Source organism: Apium graveolens, chromosome 6 (genome assembly GCF_009905375.1).
Source record: "Apium graveolens cultivar Ventura chromosome 6, ASM990537v1, whole genome shotgun sequence".
Taxonomy (NCBI): Eukaryota; Viridiplantae; Streptophyta; class Magnoliopsida; order Apiales; family Apiaceae; genus Apium; species Apium graveolens.
In genome coordinates, this window is record NC_133652.1 from 26,567,235 (window position 1) to 26,583,043 (window position 15,809).

Genomic DNA, 15,809 nt, shown 5'->3' on the forward strand with positions numbered 1-15,809 from the left:
CATTAGCGGAAGTAGCAGCGCGATAAGCTTTAGGAGGCATAATACCATAAACAAAAGAGACATTGACACCAACTTTTTCCCAAACAACACCATCCTGTAAAACCCTACTAATACCACCACCAATCGCTTGGCCTTGATCAAATATCCTCTTTAAACTTGGCATCCCCATCAGCCTCCTCAATGGCGCCGCAATCGCTGTCCTGAGCAAACATCCTCTTTAAAGTTGACATCCCCATCAGCCTCCTCAATGGAGCCGCAAACACTGTCCTGAGCATCCCTTATCATCTTCTCAAACCGGTTTCTAACAGACAAAGAGGAGGATAAGTCAAAATCATAGTCTCCAAGGAAAGTGTCAGGTCAAATTCCCCTGTTTAGATTGCAATATCTGAAATTAAAATCTTCAAAGTATTAATAAGGAATGCAACATATATTAAATATAAACATTGTAGGTAAAACTATTAAAGTAAACAGAAGATTCTGGTTGCATCCTAATTCATGTTCAATAGGGTTATCAGGATTAAAGTGCCTCTCAGCTGCATCTACCGACAAATTGGTCAATTCGCCAAAAACTGACAAAATAATCACAAAGTATTCAATAAAGCAAAAAAATAGATGATTCATTATAAGCCTCTCCCAACTACTTTAAGATAAGACACTTATTTACTCGACAAATATTCTTATAAAAATCGCTGGCATCAAATATATAAACCATTAAAACTTATTCACTATTTCCACAACATAAAGCCTTGTTAACACCTCTATACTCCTCATAGAACCCAAAACATGTATGTACATACATATACCAATAGCAGGCGAGGTGGAGTTCGACACGGGCACAACCCGATCTGGACCCTGTTGACCCCATTCTGCCATTTTGATGATCCACAAACGCGAGATTCAAATCTCGAGTAATTCAAATCCAATCTTAACAGAAAAGAAGAGAATTAGAAGAAAAAAGATGTAAAAATTAAATATTTAAGCGGAAGCGGAGAGATGAATTTGAGAGAAGTATATAGTGAGACATGGATTGCCAGAGAGGGGAGACTAAGCCTTCTGTTGATTGAGCGAAAGAGACGATTAATCATCATAGATTCAAGGAGAAAAAAGAGAGGCTATCTGTTCAAAGGGAAGGGGAAAGAGATAGGGTAAGGAAATGAGAGGCGGGGAAATAAGGAATAAAATTTTTCATTTAGGCGCAACTTTTCCCCCAATCAATATTTGACCTACTAAAAAATGAGATGTCAAATTAATGTTAGTAAATGTTATTTAGTTTAATTTTTAATTTTTTAAGAGAATAAGATATATAAAATATAGAATATATTATTTATTATATTTAAAATAACATAACTTTTAATTTTACATATTATATAATTTATTACTTTAATAAAAATTTAAGATATATACTTTTATAGAATATTTTATTTATTAATTTTAGGGAGTTTTTTTTAATATTCTAATATAATTAAGTCCAATTCTTAAAATTTCAAATCAAATTATTTAATATATAATATTTACGTTTTGAAGAAAAAACTTAATATAAAGGTATAATTTTATAATATTAAAATTATATTAGATATAATAATATTATTACATAAATTTTAGATATAATCTAATTTTAAATAATACTATATAAATTTTTTATAATTTGAAACTTATTACATAATATTATTTTAATACTAGTTTATGATAATATTTTTACTTTAATATTTTTAAAAAGAAAAAAAGTAACTATTGTAACACCAGGTGCTGGTGTTACATGTTCCGCAACACCAACATTTCTCTGCAACACTAGATTTATAGTTATTGTAACACTAATTGTGAGTTGTTACAATAGGACAAAAATTTATTAGCTAATGTAACACTGCTTGTAACACTTGCATTATAATAACCCACTTATGGCGTAGTGATTTGTGCCAGGCAGACTAATTTCAGACAACATTGTGATATCCTATGAGGTGATGCACTATTTGAAACGTAAGAGGAGAGGGAAGGAAGGAAGCATGGCAATAAAACTAGATATGAGTAAGGCTTACGATAGAATTGAATGGAGCTTTCTTCATGTATTACTTCGCAAAATGGGTTTTGATGATTGGTGGATACATTTGTCGCTTCAGTGTGTTACTACTGTGTCCTAAGTAGTCACTCACGGTGGAATGGAGATGGGACCGATTAGTCCTTCTCGGGGGATTCGTCAAGGTGATCCAATCTCACCCTACTTATTCATTTTATGTGCTCAAGGATTGACTGCGTTAATTCGAAAATATGAAATGAAGAAGTGGTTGCATGGTGTTAAAATCGGCAGACGAGCCCCAATCATTAGTCATATGATTTTTGCAAACGACTCATATATTTATTGTAGGGCGAATATGGAGGAAGCTGGTAAAATGCTGGAGTTTAGGAAGTGTATGAGAAGGCAACAGGCCAGAAGGTCAACACCCAAAAATCATCGGTGTTTTTTAGTGCTAATATGGTAGTCCAAGATCGAACTAGCATCTGTGAATTCCTGGGGATGATAGAGGAAGATAAGAACGACAAGTATTTGGGGCTGCCAAGTATTTTGGGTAGGACGAAGTCAGCGTTGCTAGGTTATTTGAAAGAAAAAGTAATGACAAAAGTCCAAAGATGGGATGGGCGATGGATATCAAAAGGTGGTAAAGAGGTTCTGATCAAACAGGTTGCTCAAACAATCCCTAGTTTTGCTATGAATGTTTTTCTGTTGCCACTGGAAATCACGAAGGAGATAGAGAGGGTGTTGTCGAAGTATTGGTGGAATCAGGGCTCTACGCAAAAGTCTGGTATTCACCGGATGAGCTGGGAGAGGTTGAGTCAAAGCAAAGCTTAATGAGGGATGGGGTTTCGCAATTTCAGAGACTTTAATCTCGCCATGCTAGCCAAACAGGGATGGAGACTATGCTCGAATTCAAATAGTTTGGTTAGTCGAGTTTTCAAAGCTCGATATTTTGAAGATGGGAATTTTTTATCAGCAGAGTTGGGGAACAATCCGAGCTTCGTTTGGAGGAGTATATGGGAGGCGAAGGATATTATAAAGGAAGGGATCAGATGGTAGGTTGGTTCAGGAAAAAAGATAGATATTTGTAATCAACCATGGTTGCAGGATGTGATAAACCCATATATCATGTCTAACAATCAAGCTATCCAGGAAAATAAAGTTTCGTCGTTGATGCGTATTGGAGACAGGAGTTGGGATGAGGAGATTGTCAAGGACTTATTTAGTTAAAGGGATCAAAGATGCATTCTGTCCACAAAGATCCACAACAGATTGGTTGATGATAGGTTGTACTGAAGCAGAGATGCATCAGGAAGTTATTCGGTAAAAAGTGCATATAGAATGTTGCAGGAGAGGAAACCCAGGGGGAATTACAGAGAAAATTCGAAGTTCTGGGATTGTATGTGGCGCATTAAGGCTCCGACAAAAGTTTAAATCTTGTTTGGAGAGCAGCTTCTGATGTACTTCCTACGCTCTGTTCTTTAAAACAGAGACATGTGCATGTGGTCAGCACTTGCCCTATCTGTAATGGTGTGGATGAAATGACTGTTCATGCTTTAGTTACGTGCCCAAAAGCTACTCATGTTTGGAGCTTGATCATATCTTATATCCATCAACAGTTGCAGGAAGATTTCTTTGAATGGCTGGAGGGAGTGTTGGGACAGTTAGATAAAGATAGAAGAAGGGCCTTAGTGGTAACTGTATGCTGGGCCATGTGAAAGGCAAGAAACGAGAAGGTCTGGAGTTATAAAAATTGTTCTGCAAATGGAGTGTTGTATTCAGCAAAAAGCTACCTTACACAATGGAGAGAAACACAAAACAGGTCGTTTGTGGCTCTACCTCACACAGGTCTGCCAGAAGATGGAGCTTTTTCTTGGGTTAAACCACAGGAGAATATAGTTAAGATTAACGTTGATGCGGCCTTGTTTCAAGAACACCTAATTTTTGGAGCTGCTATGGTGGGTCGAGATTATAGAGGTGAATTGCTTCAAGCTCGAACAGTGCTCTCGGTTGGTGTGGTGCAACATAACTTGCAGAAGTGATGGCCATCAAAGAGGCTTTGAGCTGGATGGAGAAGAATGGTTGGCTCGAGGGGATCCTGGAAACGAACTGTTTGGTAGCAGCTCAAGCTATCAGAAGCAGGGTTCAAATGCATTCGCCTTTTGGAGTTGTGGTTGAGGAGTGCAGAGTCCTCATTAATCGTTTAAACAAAGATACTTTGTTATTTGTGAGACGGTCTGCTAATATGACGGCACATTATGTAGGCAAAATGTCATATTTTTTTCCAGATCGATATTTCAATGGGGGGATGTACCTGTTGAGTTGAAGAATGTTTTGTTGGGTGATTTATTAATATAAGTTCTTTGCTTTGCGTCCAAAAAAAAATACAAACGTTACTTCTGGATATCGTGACAGTCATTCACCTTTCTGTATTGAATAATTTTATTTTTATGAACTTCAATCTAAAACGAAAACAATTTGGTAGGCCCTTTCTTTTTTAAAATTTTTAAACTTTATAAACAATTTATCATTTGACTTTTCTAGCCCATTCTAAATATTTTGAACGAATAGTGAAATTAATTATTTTAAAAAATAATATTTTATATATATTTTAGTATAAATTATACACTTTTATTCAGAAAAATAAAATTTAAAAAATATTGTTTTTGTTAAATTGTCAAAACACTTCGAGATTTGTTCATAAAAATTAAATGTTAAACATAAAATAGAGGGGGTCGAAATTTCATTTTAAATTTATATTATATATCTATAATTAGATCGAGTTTTAACTTTGAATTTATTTATAAATAGAATTTTAATTTTAAAAAAAAGTTAAACTTTTTATCTATATCATAGTTCATTACGATAATTTAATATATTTAAAAATTTGCTTTCCCCTATTAAATTTTCGTTCAAATTATTTTATTAAATTTTTGTACAAATTAGTCTAGGCAATGACTTTTATTTATTGATTGTATATTTTATTTACTTGTTTGTCTACTGGGAGCGATAAACATCACATGACCAAATCCCCAGCCCAACTCTAAATATGCAATTTTACACTATTTTGGTGTAAGATCTTTCTCCAATCTAACTTTAAAAATTAGACCGTCAAAATTTACATCAAATTTGGTGTCATACTAAATTTATAGAGTTTTTGTTATTTCTATGTGGTCATTGTACATTTTTACTAAAATAAATTTGTTTCATTTTTATCCAATTGCTTTATTATTTTAACCTTACTTTTGTAATTTAGTAATAAAATAATCTATTTTGATTTTGGTGGGTTATAGTTAAATTTGAAAGTAGTATAGTTATTACATTATCTTGGTGTAAAAGTTAAACCAGAATAATATAATGGTTGAGTATGCTCACTCTTAAACAATGTTACTAAATATATTTATCAAAATAATCTATTTCTCTCAACACTATATTTTATTTAATAAGAATTCGACCTACATTTATAATGGAAAATTTAATTAAGTGTAAATATAAAGGAAAATGTTGGAGAAAAACATATATTAAATTATTATGAAATAATATTATATATTGTATTTAGAATTTTTGTCGGTATAAACTTGAACTTGCATATATTAACATATTAAATTTAAATTAAATTATAAATTATTGACTTGAAATATATAATTTTGATAAAACATATTTGTTTTATAAAGAAATATATTAGTATTGATTTCAAACTTAATAGCCTTAAATTCAAAACTGTTTTATATATATATGAAAATATTAGTATAAAAGTAAATTTAAATTTAAATTTATATATAACACATAACTGCTATGATTAATACCGGAAACAACTAACATCAACAATAGTCAAAATATCATTTAATAAGTTTGAAAAACATTTAATAGGTATGAGGGTGGTGTAGTGAGATCATTTAAAAGTTTGAAAAACATTTAATAGGTATGAGGGTGGTGTAGTAATTTCTCATTACTGCATGAGGTAAAATTTTATGGCATTTAGCATCACCCTAAATTAACTTACCATCTTGATATTCACGTAAATTTCGTTTTTATTACAATTTCTCCTCTTTTTTCTTAAGGCCTTGTTTGGATTGGGGGTAGGGAGGGGTTGGGTTGGGCTAGGTTGAGTTAGGTTATGTTTAACTCTTACTTCATTTGAATGTAGGTGCTGAGTTAGTAGGGATTGAACCCTTGACATGTTTGGTTTGGAGTTGGAGTAAGGTTAATTTTTATCATGTATAAATTATATATTGAAAAACTAGTGAATGTTTTTAAATTTATTCTAAAAATTTTAACTAAATTTTAAAATATTTTTAAAAATTTAAAAAATTTCAAAAAGAAAAAAATGAAAAAACTTTAATAGAGAGAGAAAGAGTGAGAAAGAGAGAGAATGAAAGAAAGAGAATGAATAAAAAAAAGTAAGCTGCCAACAATCCAAATTGGGGTGTTGAAAAAGTTCAATTTTTGTATTGTAAGTTAACCCTTTCAACCATTAGGCCTTATTAGGGGTTGATGAGGCAGGGGTTGGGCTGTGTTAGGTTAGTTTGAGTTAGGTTAAGTTTAATTGGGTGTTGCAAATTAACTCCTTTCAACTCAACCCTCACAAAACCCAACCCCTATTTTGAAAAACTTTCCCATCATGGTTCTCTTGAGCCCATCCCATCCCAGCCCAGCCCACTCCCTCCCATCCCTCCATCCAAATACAGCCTTAATGAACCCTCACAAAAAACCCTGCTTTGATAAATTTTTACCGAACATTATTCTCTTGAGCCCATCACAATCCGGCCTAACCCACTCCCACCCAACCCTCCGTCCAAATACAGCAATCCAATTACTCTTTTGATTAATTTCACCGGTACTCGGCAGCTGAACAATTCACACCGAGGAAGCTCCGATTTGATTCATTTCCCAAGACAGAAATTACGTGTTTCCGAACTATCTTCATATTCCTCAGGTAAATTTTCACTTCCGAATATTCTTATCATCAACTTAAATAGATGCTGCAATTGTTTGTATGGAAACATTCTTATTTACTAAGCATTTGTTTGTATGTATTTATCTATCATAACTATCTTCTTTTTACTGGAAAGTGGAACCATGGCTAGTCTTATTTTAAGCCCTTCAAAAACAATTGCTGAACGTCCAGCATCGTAGTGTGAATCTCCGGGTTCGAGTCTCGGTGGAGGCATATATTTTAAATTTTTAAATTGATCATTGAGGAAATAGAGAGTTAATTTGGAGTACCCTCAACTTTATTATCTACACTATTCAAAGAGTTAACCCTTCAATAAGTTCGATTGGGTGTTGAAAAATTATCAACTGTTAATTTGCCTCGCCCTCAACAATTACAAGAGCAATTTAGCAATGCTGCCACTGGATTAGAGTTCACATAATTCTATTTGATAAAATGTCGAAGCTTAGAGTTCAGCATTTTCTGATTGCTGTATTGGCAATCTCTTTGAATTCATTTTGACGCGCTACTCGGCTTTGGAAAGTTTAGTAGTGTGTAGGTTGCAGACTTTAGTGAGTAACATTGATCAATGGACATCGGTCCAGCAGAAATTGTACAAGAACAGAAGCTTTCTGAAACCGGTTAATAGTATGTTGAAGTTTGACACAATTTTATATATGTATATTTGTTAAAAGAAAGGAATCTATAAGACTGTGCAGCAAGTTAATGATTCAGTTTATTCAATTGTTAGATATACAGCATGATATTAATACTTCTGCTTATGCACTCTTCTTTGTTTTTTGGTTTTGCTAAATGTCTATGTGTCCTGCTTTTGTTCAGGATTAGCTAAATTATTCAGTTTCATCAAGAGCGTTTTGTTTCTTAAGGTATGGAGAAGCTTATAGAATTTGGAAGAAGAGCAATGTTCTATGCTAGGGTTCTTTCCGGATATGAAGAGCGTCGAATCAGATCTTACAGACTCCAGATACAGCAGCGTCTTGCCAAGGTCTATATTTTCCTTATAAACTAACTTTACCTCAATTTGTGTGTTGCGTACACGCTATTCCTGTTTGCAGTTGATATGCGATTTTAGTCCCCAGATGTTCTTTATATTTTCATCCAAAATTTGGTTCATCATAAGATGCTGATGGTTTTTAATTGTTCAGAGCTTCCTATATCAGAATCTTGAAATCTATGTATCTTAAATCAATACACAGTAACTCTTTGAGAATAGTTAGTTTTCAAAATACATTCTAGTTCGAATTGAAACTTTAAGTAGTGAGATATTAATGGAAATATAATTATACAGTCAGCATCACATCTGCAACCAAGTAGTACAGCAAGCTCATGACTCATTGCCACATCATTTATTCTGTTATAACCGTTTTTCCCGCCTAATTGTAGATAGATTAGAGTTTGGATAGTTGTATATATTAGAAGCTACACTCCGCTTGTAATAGATTTTTGATGAATGAATAAATTTCAGAGCTTTTACTTGTCTTCTCCACCAAAATTAACATGGTATCAGAGCTAAATTAGGTCATGGAACGCAAATCTCCGTTGATGCTGAAGCTTTGATTCACTTCATACGTTTATCTTCGCCTGAGATTTATCAGGTGTTTTCGAATCACAATCTTCATCGTAGTTAGAATTTTACAGTTCTTGTGATTGATCATATCGTTTAGATTCGATTACTAGTTGTTGATTGACGATCATCATATCATTTCTTTATTTTACGGATTGATTTGTACTTGATATGATTTTCTTTCTTGCTGTGATCATCAATCATTGCCTATAATTGATCAAATCTTGTGTACATCTTATTGCACATCACCTGTTCGATCAATTGCCTCAGTGAAACTTATAGTTTTTTTTCTTATTGCATCTGATTGTTATACTTGTTTCATAACAATCAACTAAAATCACGATTTCTCATGGATACTGAATCATCAAATAATCGTGAAAATATGCCACTAAATCAGGACATTTCTAGTGTATACTACATACATCCATCAGATGCTTCAATAACACAGCTTGTTTCTACTAAATTCTCTGGCGTATGGTTTCATAACTGGAAACGTTCAATGATGCTTACTTTATCAGCAAAGAATAAGCTAGGTTTTGTTAACGGTGCTATACGAGAACCAGATGTTACTTCTGCTGATCATAAACTTTGGGTTAGGTGCAATGATCTGGTTATTCGTGGTGGTTGTTTAATCTAGATGAAACAATTGCTAAAAGTGTTTTGTTCATGAGGACTGCCCAAGAAATCTGGGATGACTTAGAAGGAAGATATGGTTATGCGTCTATGGCACAAATTTTCTGCCTTGAACAACAACTGCTGGACATTAAACAGGGTTCAGACTCTGTTTCTGAGTTTTTTACTAAGATTAAAACCATCTGGGATGGAATCAGTGATGCTAATCCTCTACCACACTGTACTTGCACTAATTGTACATGTGATTTGTCCAAAAGAATCAAGCAGCAACAGGAGGATCAAAGACTGCTTCAGTTCATGATGAAACTTAATAAGAATTTTGCAACTGTGCGTGGCAACATCTTGATGATGCTTCCATTACCAAATCTTTCTCAGGCTTACAGAGTTTTCATTCTAGAAGAGAGACACAAGGAAATGTCTCAGCTGACTAACCAAACAGAGACCATGGCTTTCTATGCTGACAGAAAGAGGTTCAACACTCAGAGGAACTTCAATACTAAGCCAAATGCTACTGAGTTTCCCAGAATGAATAATGTTGGAAATTATGTTGGCAATATTGTCCCTAATTCATTCAACAGAAAGGGAGCTAAGCCATATTACTTCTGCAACCACTGCAAAATACTTGGACACAGTATGGAAAGGTGCTTTAAGCTCCATGGCTATCCACCAGGTTTTCAGGCTAAGAATGATACTAGGAAGTTTGCAGCACTATCTCAACATACTCTTGAGGCAAATGGAAATGATCCAGAAGGAAATGTCTCTAATTCTGATAATTGTCCAACTGTTCCTTTGGAGCAGTATAATCAATTGATGGAGCTATACAATAAACAGTCTAATGTTGCTTCTACTTCAACTGAGCCTAAACATGCCTTATTAGCAGGTACATACCGTCTTTTATCTAATCTTAATCAGCAATGGATAATAGATAGTGGGGCAACTGATCATATATGTCCTAATTTGGATAGTTTTGATCAATATGAATCTATTCAAGAACTTGATAGTTATATAACTATACTTGATGGAACTAGAGTCAAAGTTTTACATATAGGATCTGTCAAGCTAAATGATGAAATAACTTTGCACAAAGTCCTGCATGTCCCTGAATTTCACTTCAGATTGGTTTCTGTCAGAAAGCTTAGTACAGACTTACATTGTCAAGTTATTTTTACTGCTGATAATTACTTTCTTTAGGGCCCTTTTCAGAAAAGGCCTCAGATTCATCTTGGTAAAATCACAAACGGCCTCTACAGTGTGGAGAATTCAAATTTATCTCTTTCTACTTCAGTAGGCCTTGCTTGTCTTAAATCTGTTGAAGCAGTTAAAACTTGGCACCTCAAACTAGGTCATCTACCATTCTCTCAGATCAAATTCTTGTTTCCTGATCTACCTATCAAAAAATGTATTGATTCATGTATTTGTCAAATTTGTCATGCTGCTAAGCAGACTAGACTTTCTTTTCCTGTTAGTAGTATCAAGACTTCTAAAGCTTTTGAACTATTACATGTTGATCTCTGGGGTCCATATAGGACCAAATCTTTGACAGGATGTAATCAATTTGTCACAATTGTTGATGATTTTACCAGGTTCACCTGGGTACATCTGTTGAAATATAAATATGATGTTGGTCCTATACTAGAATCTTTCTTTAAGTTTGTTGAAAATCAATTCAAAACTACTGTCTTAACTATAAGGACATACAATGCTTTAGATTTATCTGCAGGATTCTGTAAAAAATTATTTCTTAGAAAGGGCATCATTCATCAAACAACATGTGCTTACACTCCACAACAGAATGGTGTTGTGGAGAGAAAGCATAGGCACTTGCTTGATACTTCTAGAGCTTTATTCCTCCATGCTAAACTTCCTTATAAATTCTGGGGAGATGCTATTCTTTGTGCCACTTATCTCATCAATAGAATGCCACTTAGGAGTGTTAATTTTCAAACACCTTATTTTAGATTGTACAAAACAGAACTTCCACTAGACCATTTAAGGACTTTTGGCTGTTTATGCTTTGTGTCTACTCTTAACCACAACAGATCTAAATTTGATCCACAAGCAATTGCTTGTATATTTTTGGGATATTCTAATAACCAAAAAGGATATAGGGTTTATGATCTGCTTCATCATACTATAAGTGTGTCAAGGGATGTTCATTTTTATGAATCCCATTTTCCTTATCATTCCAGTTCCCCTGGATCATCCAGTTCATCCTTTCTTACTGATGTATTCTTACCCACTGCTACTGCCATTGACTCATCTGAATCTGCTATTCATGATATTTCACCATCTTCTACAACTACTCATGATTCCATTGTCACTGATTTATCTCATTATGATATTTTTCATGAGACTTCATCGCATACCATTGATGACAATTTTTCTAGTGACTCTCCTCTTGTTGATAATCCTAATAGCACCTTAATTGTTCTCCACCTGTACTTCCAGTCAGACATTCAACCAGAACAAAACAAACACCCTCTTATCTGTCAGATTATGTATGTAACAATGGTAAATCTAAGTCTACTAAACATTGGTGCAACTTTATTGCTGCTCAATCTTTGCCTTCATCACATACGTCCTTGTTAACTAATCAGTCTTTGATCTCTGAACCTTCTTGCTATAAGGAGGCTTCTCAACAACCCCCTTTGGGTTGAAGCTATGTACAAAGAACTCAAGGCACTTGCAGATAATCAGACCTTGGACTTAGTCCCTTTACCTAAAAATACTAAACCCATTGGCTGTAAGCGAGTGTATAAGGTGAAATTAAATGCAGATGGTTCTCTAGAAAGATGTAAGGCCAGATTAGTGGCTAAGGGATATAATCAGAAATTTGGTGTTGATTTTTGGGAAACCTTCTCCCCGGTTGTGAAAATGAGTACAGTTAGATGTCTGATTTCTTTGGCAGCTAGTAAAAAGTGGCAGTTGTTTCAGCTTGATGTGAACAATGCCTTCCTGCATGGTGATTTGCAGAAAGAGGTATATATGAAAGTACCAGAAGGAATTTCCTGTCCACCTAATATGGTTTGTAGGTTAAGAAAGTCACTGTATGGTTTACGACAATCATCCAGAAAATGGTTTGAGAAATTATCTTGTGAGCTGCTCAATATGGGGTTTGTTCAATTCAAACAGGATTATAGTTTGTTCATTCATAAGCTGGGTTCTGAGATCACAATCATGGCTGTTTATGTAGGACATAATCATCACAGGCAGTAGTATTTCCCACATTAATTCAGTCAAGGCACATTTACATTCCACCTTCAGTATCAAAGATTTGGGCATCCTTCATTATTTTCTGGGTATTGAAATCACCTATTTAGCTGATGGGATTGCTATGAGCCAGAAAAAATTCACTCAGGAGTTATTACAGGATTGTCCTTTTGATGTCTCTGTTAAGGCTGTCACTCCCCTGCCTTTGCATTTAAAGTTAACTGCTTCTGAGGGTGATTTACTACCACATCCTGATGTCTATAGATCTTTCATCGGTAAGCTCAATTTCTTGACTAACACTAGGCCAGATTTGAGCTATACAGTACAGGTGTTAAGTCAATATATGCACATGCCTCGTTCTCCTCATCTACAAGCACTCATTCATACATTACGTTATGTTAATCACACTGCTGGCCAAGGCATCTTACTACAAGGATCTACCAATCTTACTCTTCAGGCATTCTCAGACTCTGACTGGGCTGCCTGCCCAGATTCGAGAAGATCTGTCACTGGCTATGTACTTTTATTGGGTAATTCACCAATTATCTGGAAATCTAAGAAGCAGGCAACAGTTTCTCGTTCCAGTGCAGAATTTGAGTATCGAGCCATGGCATCAGCTGCCTTCGAGGTCACCTGGGTTGTTCGCCTCTTAGAAGACTTGGGTGTCACAAATTTAACCCCAGTAACGCTTCATTGTGATAACCAGTCAGCAATTCATATTGCAAAAAACCCCGTATTTCATGAACGAACGAAGCATATCGAGGTAGATTGTCATTTTACACGCGATAAGGTTTTGGAGGGATTACTTCAGTTAACTTATCTCCCTACCAACAATTAGTTGGCTGACATCTTTACAAAGACAATTCCTTCTCCTCAAATGTCTCACTTGCTGTCCAAGTTGGGTTCTGTTGCTTCACCAGCTCCCAACTTGAGGGGGGCTAATGGAAATATAATTATACAGTCAGCATCAATTCAGCAACCAAGTAGTACAGCAAGCTCATGACTCATCGCCACATCATTCATTCTGTTATAACCGTTTTTCCCGCCTAATTGTAGATAGATTAGAGTTTGGATAGTTGTATATATTAGAAGCTACACTCTGCTTGTAATAGATTTTTGATGAATGAATAAATTTTAGAGCTTTTACTTGTCTTCTCCACCAAAATTAACAGATATGTATGGTGAAACTCTGATGTAAAATGTTTTGTATTCTTCTCATTATACTGAACCCTATTCCTTGACTTTTCTCATTGATCTCTTGGTTCAGATTGTGGTTTATGATATTTTTACCTTTTGTGATTCTATGCCAGGCAGAAGAAAAGAAGTCAGCCCTAAAAAAGATTCCCGAGCAGATCATATTATCAGAGGTGCGACGGATGGTAGAAGAGATGCAGTCATTGAATAAGAAGCTGGAAGAAACAGTGAGTTTCATTTGATTCTTATATTATCTGCATGATAGATAAATGTGGCCCAAGTATCCACATTGTAACACCAGCCTTGAGCTTATTCATCAAGAACTTTTGTTTGTCCTGCCTGTTAATGCACCTTCTACAGAATTAATTTACAAAAAAATCGTCTCCAAGAAGTTATAGGCTCTGGTTATCTTATCATATACACCATATTTTTACTTTTTATTTTGAATATACTACACATTATGGTCATGATAGCAATTCCCAGCAAAGGGTCTAATAAGAAGCGGCCCTCTTGGTTTAGTTTAAGTTGCCTTAATATGTATGCGAGACTTCGATACTACCGACAGTGGCTCTGATCAAGAGGATAAGAAGTTTGATGAGTTATGTATTGTATTCAGTATTCGATGGGTGCTAAAGTAACCAACAGTCACATGTTTGGTTGTGGCACGATTCTAAAGGTCGATGAAGAAGTCATGAAATCCGTGTATCAGTACTTCCCCTGCCTTAATCTATAAAAGATAGGAGCAGACAGATTTGTAAATTTGAAGAATTTTTTGAGAACCTATACAGGTTCATAGTGAAGAAATATTAGTACAATGGGATATATTAAATCACTATACTATTATTTAACATTCCTCAAGATCTTTTGTTTTTTTCTCATTTACAGAGCTCGGCTCTCTCACTTTCACAATTTTACTCTTTATATAATACTTTGCTACAGCACTTCCATGTTTTTCTCACCTAAATAAACTATCATGCTGCTCAGAAATGACACCCCGTCTTTATCAAGTTGGTGTTTTCCCTAACTTTGAATTATTCGTTATTTTCTTGATCTAACTCTTTCCGAAGCGTGTAACCAATAGTTCACGTTAATCAGTTCTCTATGTTGGTCGAGGTGATGTCGTTCTTGAATCCAATGCTGACTGCCAAATAGAAGAATTTTTATGTGGTAGATGTTTACATGTATAGTCCCTGGACCCTGATGAAAAATTAAGAGGAACTGCGGAGAGTTCGTATTTTGTAGAAAAAGTGGTGGTGGGGCTAAGGATTGGTGCTGTTCTGTTTGTACTTTTTGTATTTCGTTGGGTATGAAACACTTGAGCATCATCTATGGTTTAAAGGATATTAATTAAGATTTGTCCCCTCTTTCACTTCTTCTGCAAAAATTTCCTTTTTGCTGTCTATGCATAAATCATTACATCTACCAAGGAAAGTTTGTACTTTTATTTTCTTTACACTACTTTCACTTCCAAGCTCCATTTGATTTAAATTTCTAGACCCATCTATTCTTACTCATTTACACTTGCTTCATTTATTTCCTAAAAACTATTTAAACACTTGATTTGTTGGTACACTTTAATCCCAGGAAGCATCTTCTCTTAATAATTGTGCTGAGTCAGGAATTTCAAATGAATTAAGAGGGAGGCAATATTGCTTTTGTTTCGTTATTTTTTCCTTTTCACTTTGTTTCCATGATTTTCTCTTTAGAGTCTTCATGATTTAGAATTTAAACAATGCTTTGACTGTCTGCAGGAAGCAGCCATTGACCAATATTTTAGCCCACTCGATAAGGAAGCTGAGATGATAGTGAAAATGCAACTTGAAGGAGAGGAGAAGACAATGAAGGAGATGGTAAACACGATGCAAAGACATGCTATGCTCGAGAAAGAAGAAGCAGAGAAAATTGCTAATGTTCGAGATGCAGATGCAAAGCAACTTATCCAGAATGAATCATCCCGCGACCCTCCAGGTGTAGCAAAATAATCCTCAAGAACATCATTAGCGTTAAATACATCCAAGAAGAGTTGTGTCATTCACCTCCATCGCCCCTCTCCCATGGCTATACTTTCTTTAATCCTTTAGATCTTTGTCAAACAGCGGTGTGCAGTAAATTTCATTTGAAATCTACTTCTTCATTTGAAATACCAGTATCACATACTCACGGTGTTAGTACGTATCTATCTAATTCTCGGTGCTTTTATGACTATATATGCGCATGTTTGTATTTTTGGCAGATGTAACAGTGTT

General features: G+C 34.9%; 2 protein-coding genes across 6 annotated transcripts; both read left to right on the forward strand.

Annotated features, from left to right (window-relative positions):
• Nucleotides 1-2,467: 2,467 nt before the first annotated feature.
• On the forward strand, nucleotides 2,468-2,842 carry LOC141664822 (uncharacterized). The gene has a single exon (XM_074470776.1). It carries the CDS (start codon nucleotides 2,468-2,470, stop codon nucleotides 2,840-2,842), a length of 375 nt encoding a protein of 124 aa, XP_074326877.1.
• A 3,900-nt stretch (nucleotides 2,843-6,742) lies between these two features.
• LOC141666511 (uncharacterized) lies at nucleotides 6,743-15,786 on the forward strand. Of its 5 annotated transcripts, none has more exons than XM_074472562.1 (4): nucleotides 6,743-6,944; nucleotides 7,782-7,947; nucleotides 13,680-13,790; nucleotides 15,315-15,786. In XM_074472562.1, exons 2-4 carry the CDS (start codon nucleotides 7,831-7,833, stop codon nucleotides 15,543-15,545), a joined length of 459 nt encoding a protein of 152 aa, XP_074328663.1. In that variant the 5' UTR covers nucleotides 6,743-6,944; nucleotides 7,782-7,830; the 3' UTR covers nucleotides 15,546-15,786. The 5 variants fall into 5 exon arrangements, with proteins under 5 accessions (XP_074328663.1, XP_074328664.1, XP_074328661.1 ...); XM_074472563.1 differs by having other exon boundaries at nucleotides 6,749-6,944; nucleotides 7,829-7,947; XM_074472560.1 differs by lacking the exons at nucleotides 6,743-6,944; nucleotides 7,782-7,947 and adding an exon at nucleotides 7,955-10,039 and having other exon boundaries at nucleotides 15,315-15,340.
• Nucleotides 15,787-15,809: the final 23 nt, after the last annotated feature.

Excerpts from the sequence above, each read along its gene's own strand:
- LOC141664822 (XM_074470776.1), top strand. The coding sequence starts at position 2,468 with ATGGTAGTCCAAGATCGAACTAGCATCTGTGAATTCCTGGGGATGATA.
- LOC141666511 (XM_074472559.1), top strand. The coding sequence starts at position 9,193 with ATGAGGACTGCCCAAGAAATCTGGGATGACTTAGAAGGAAGATATGGT. Across the intron at positions 10,040-12,067 it reads TAAACATGCCTTATTAGCAG|CTAGTAAAAAGTGGCAGTTG; the intron begins GTACATACCGTC and ends TTTCTTTGGCAG.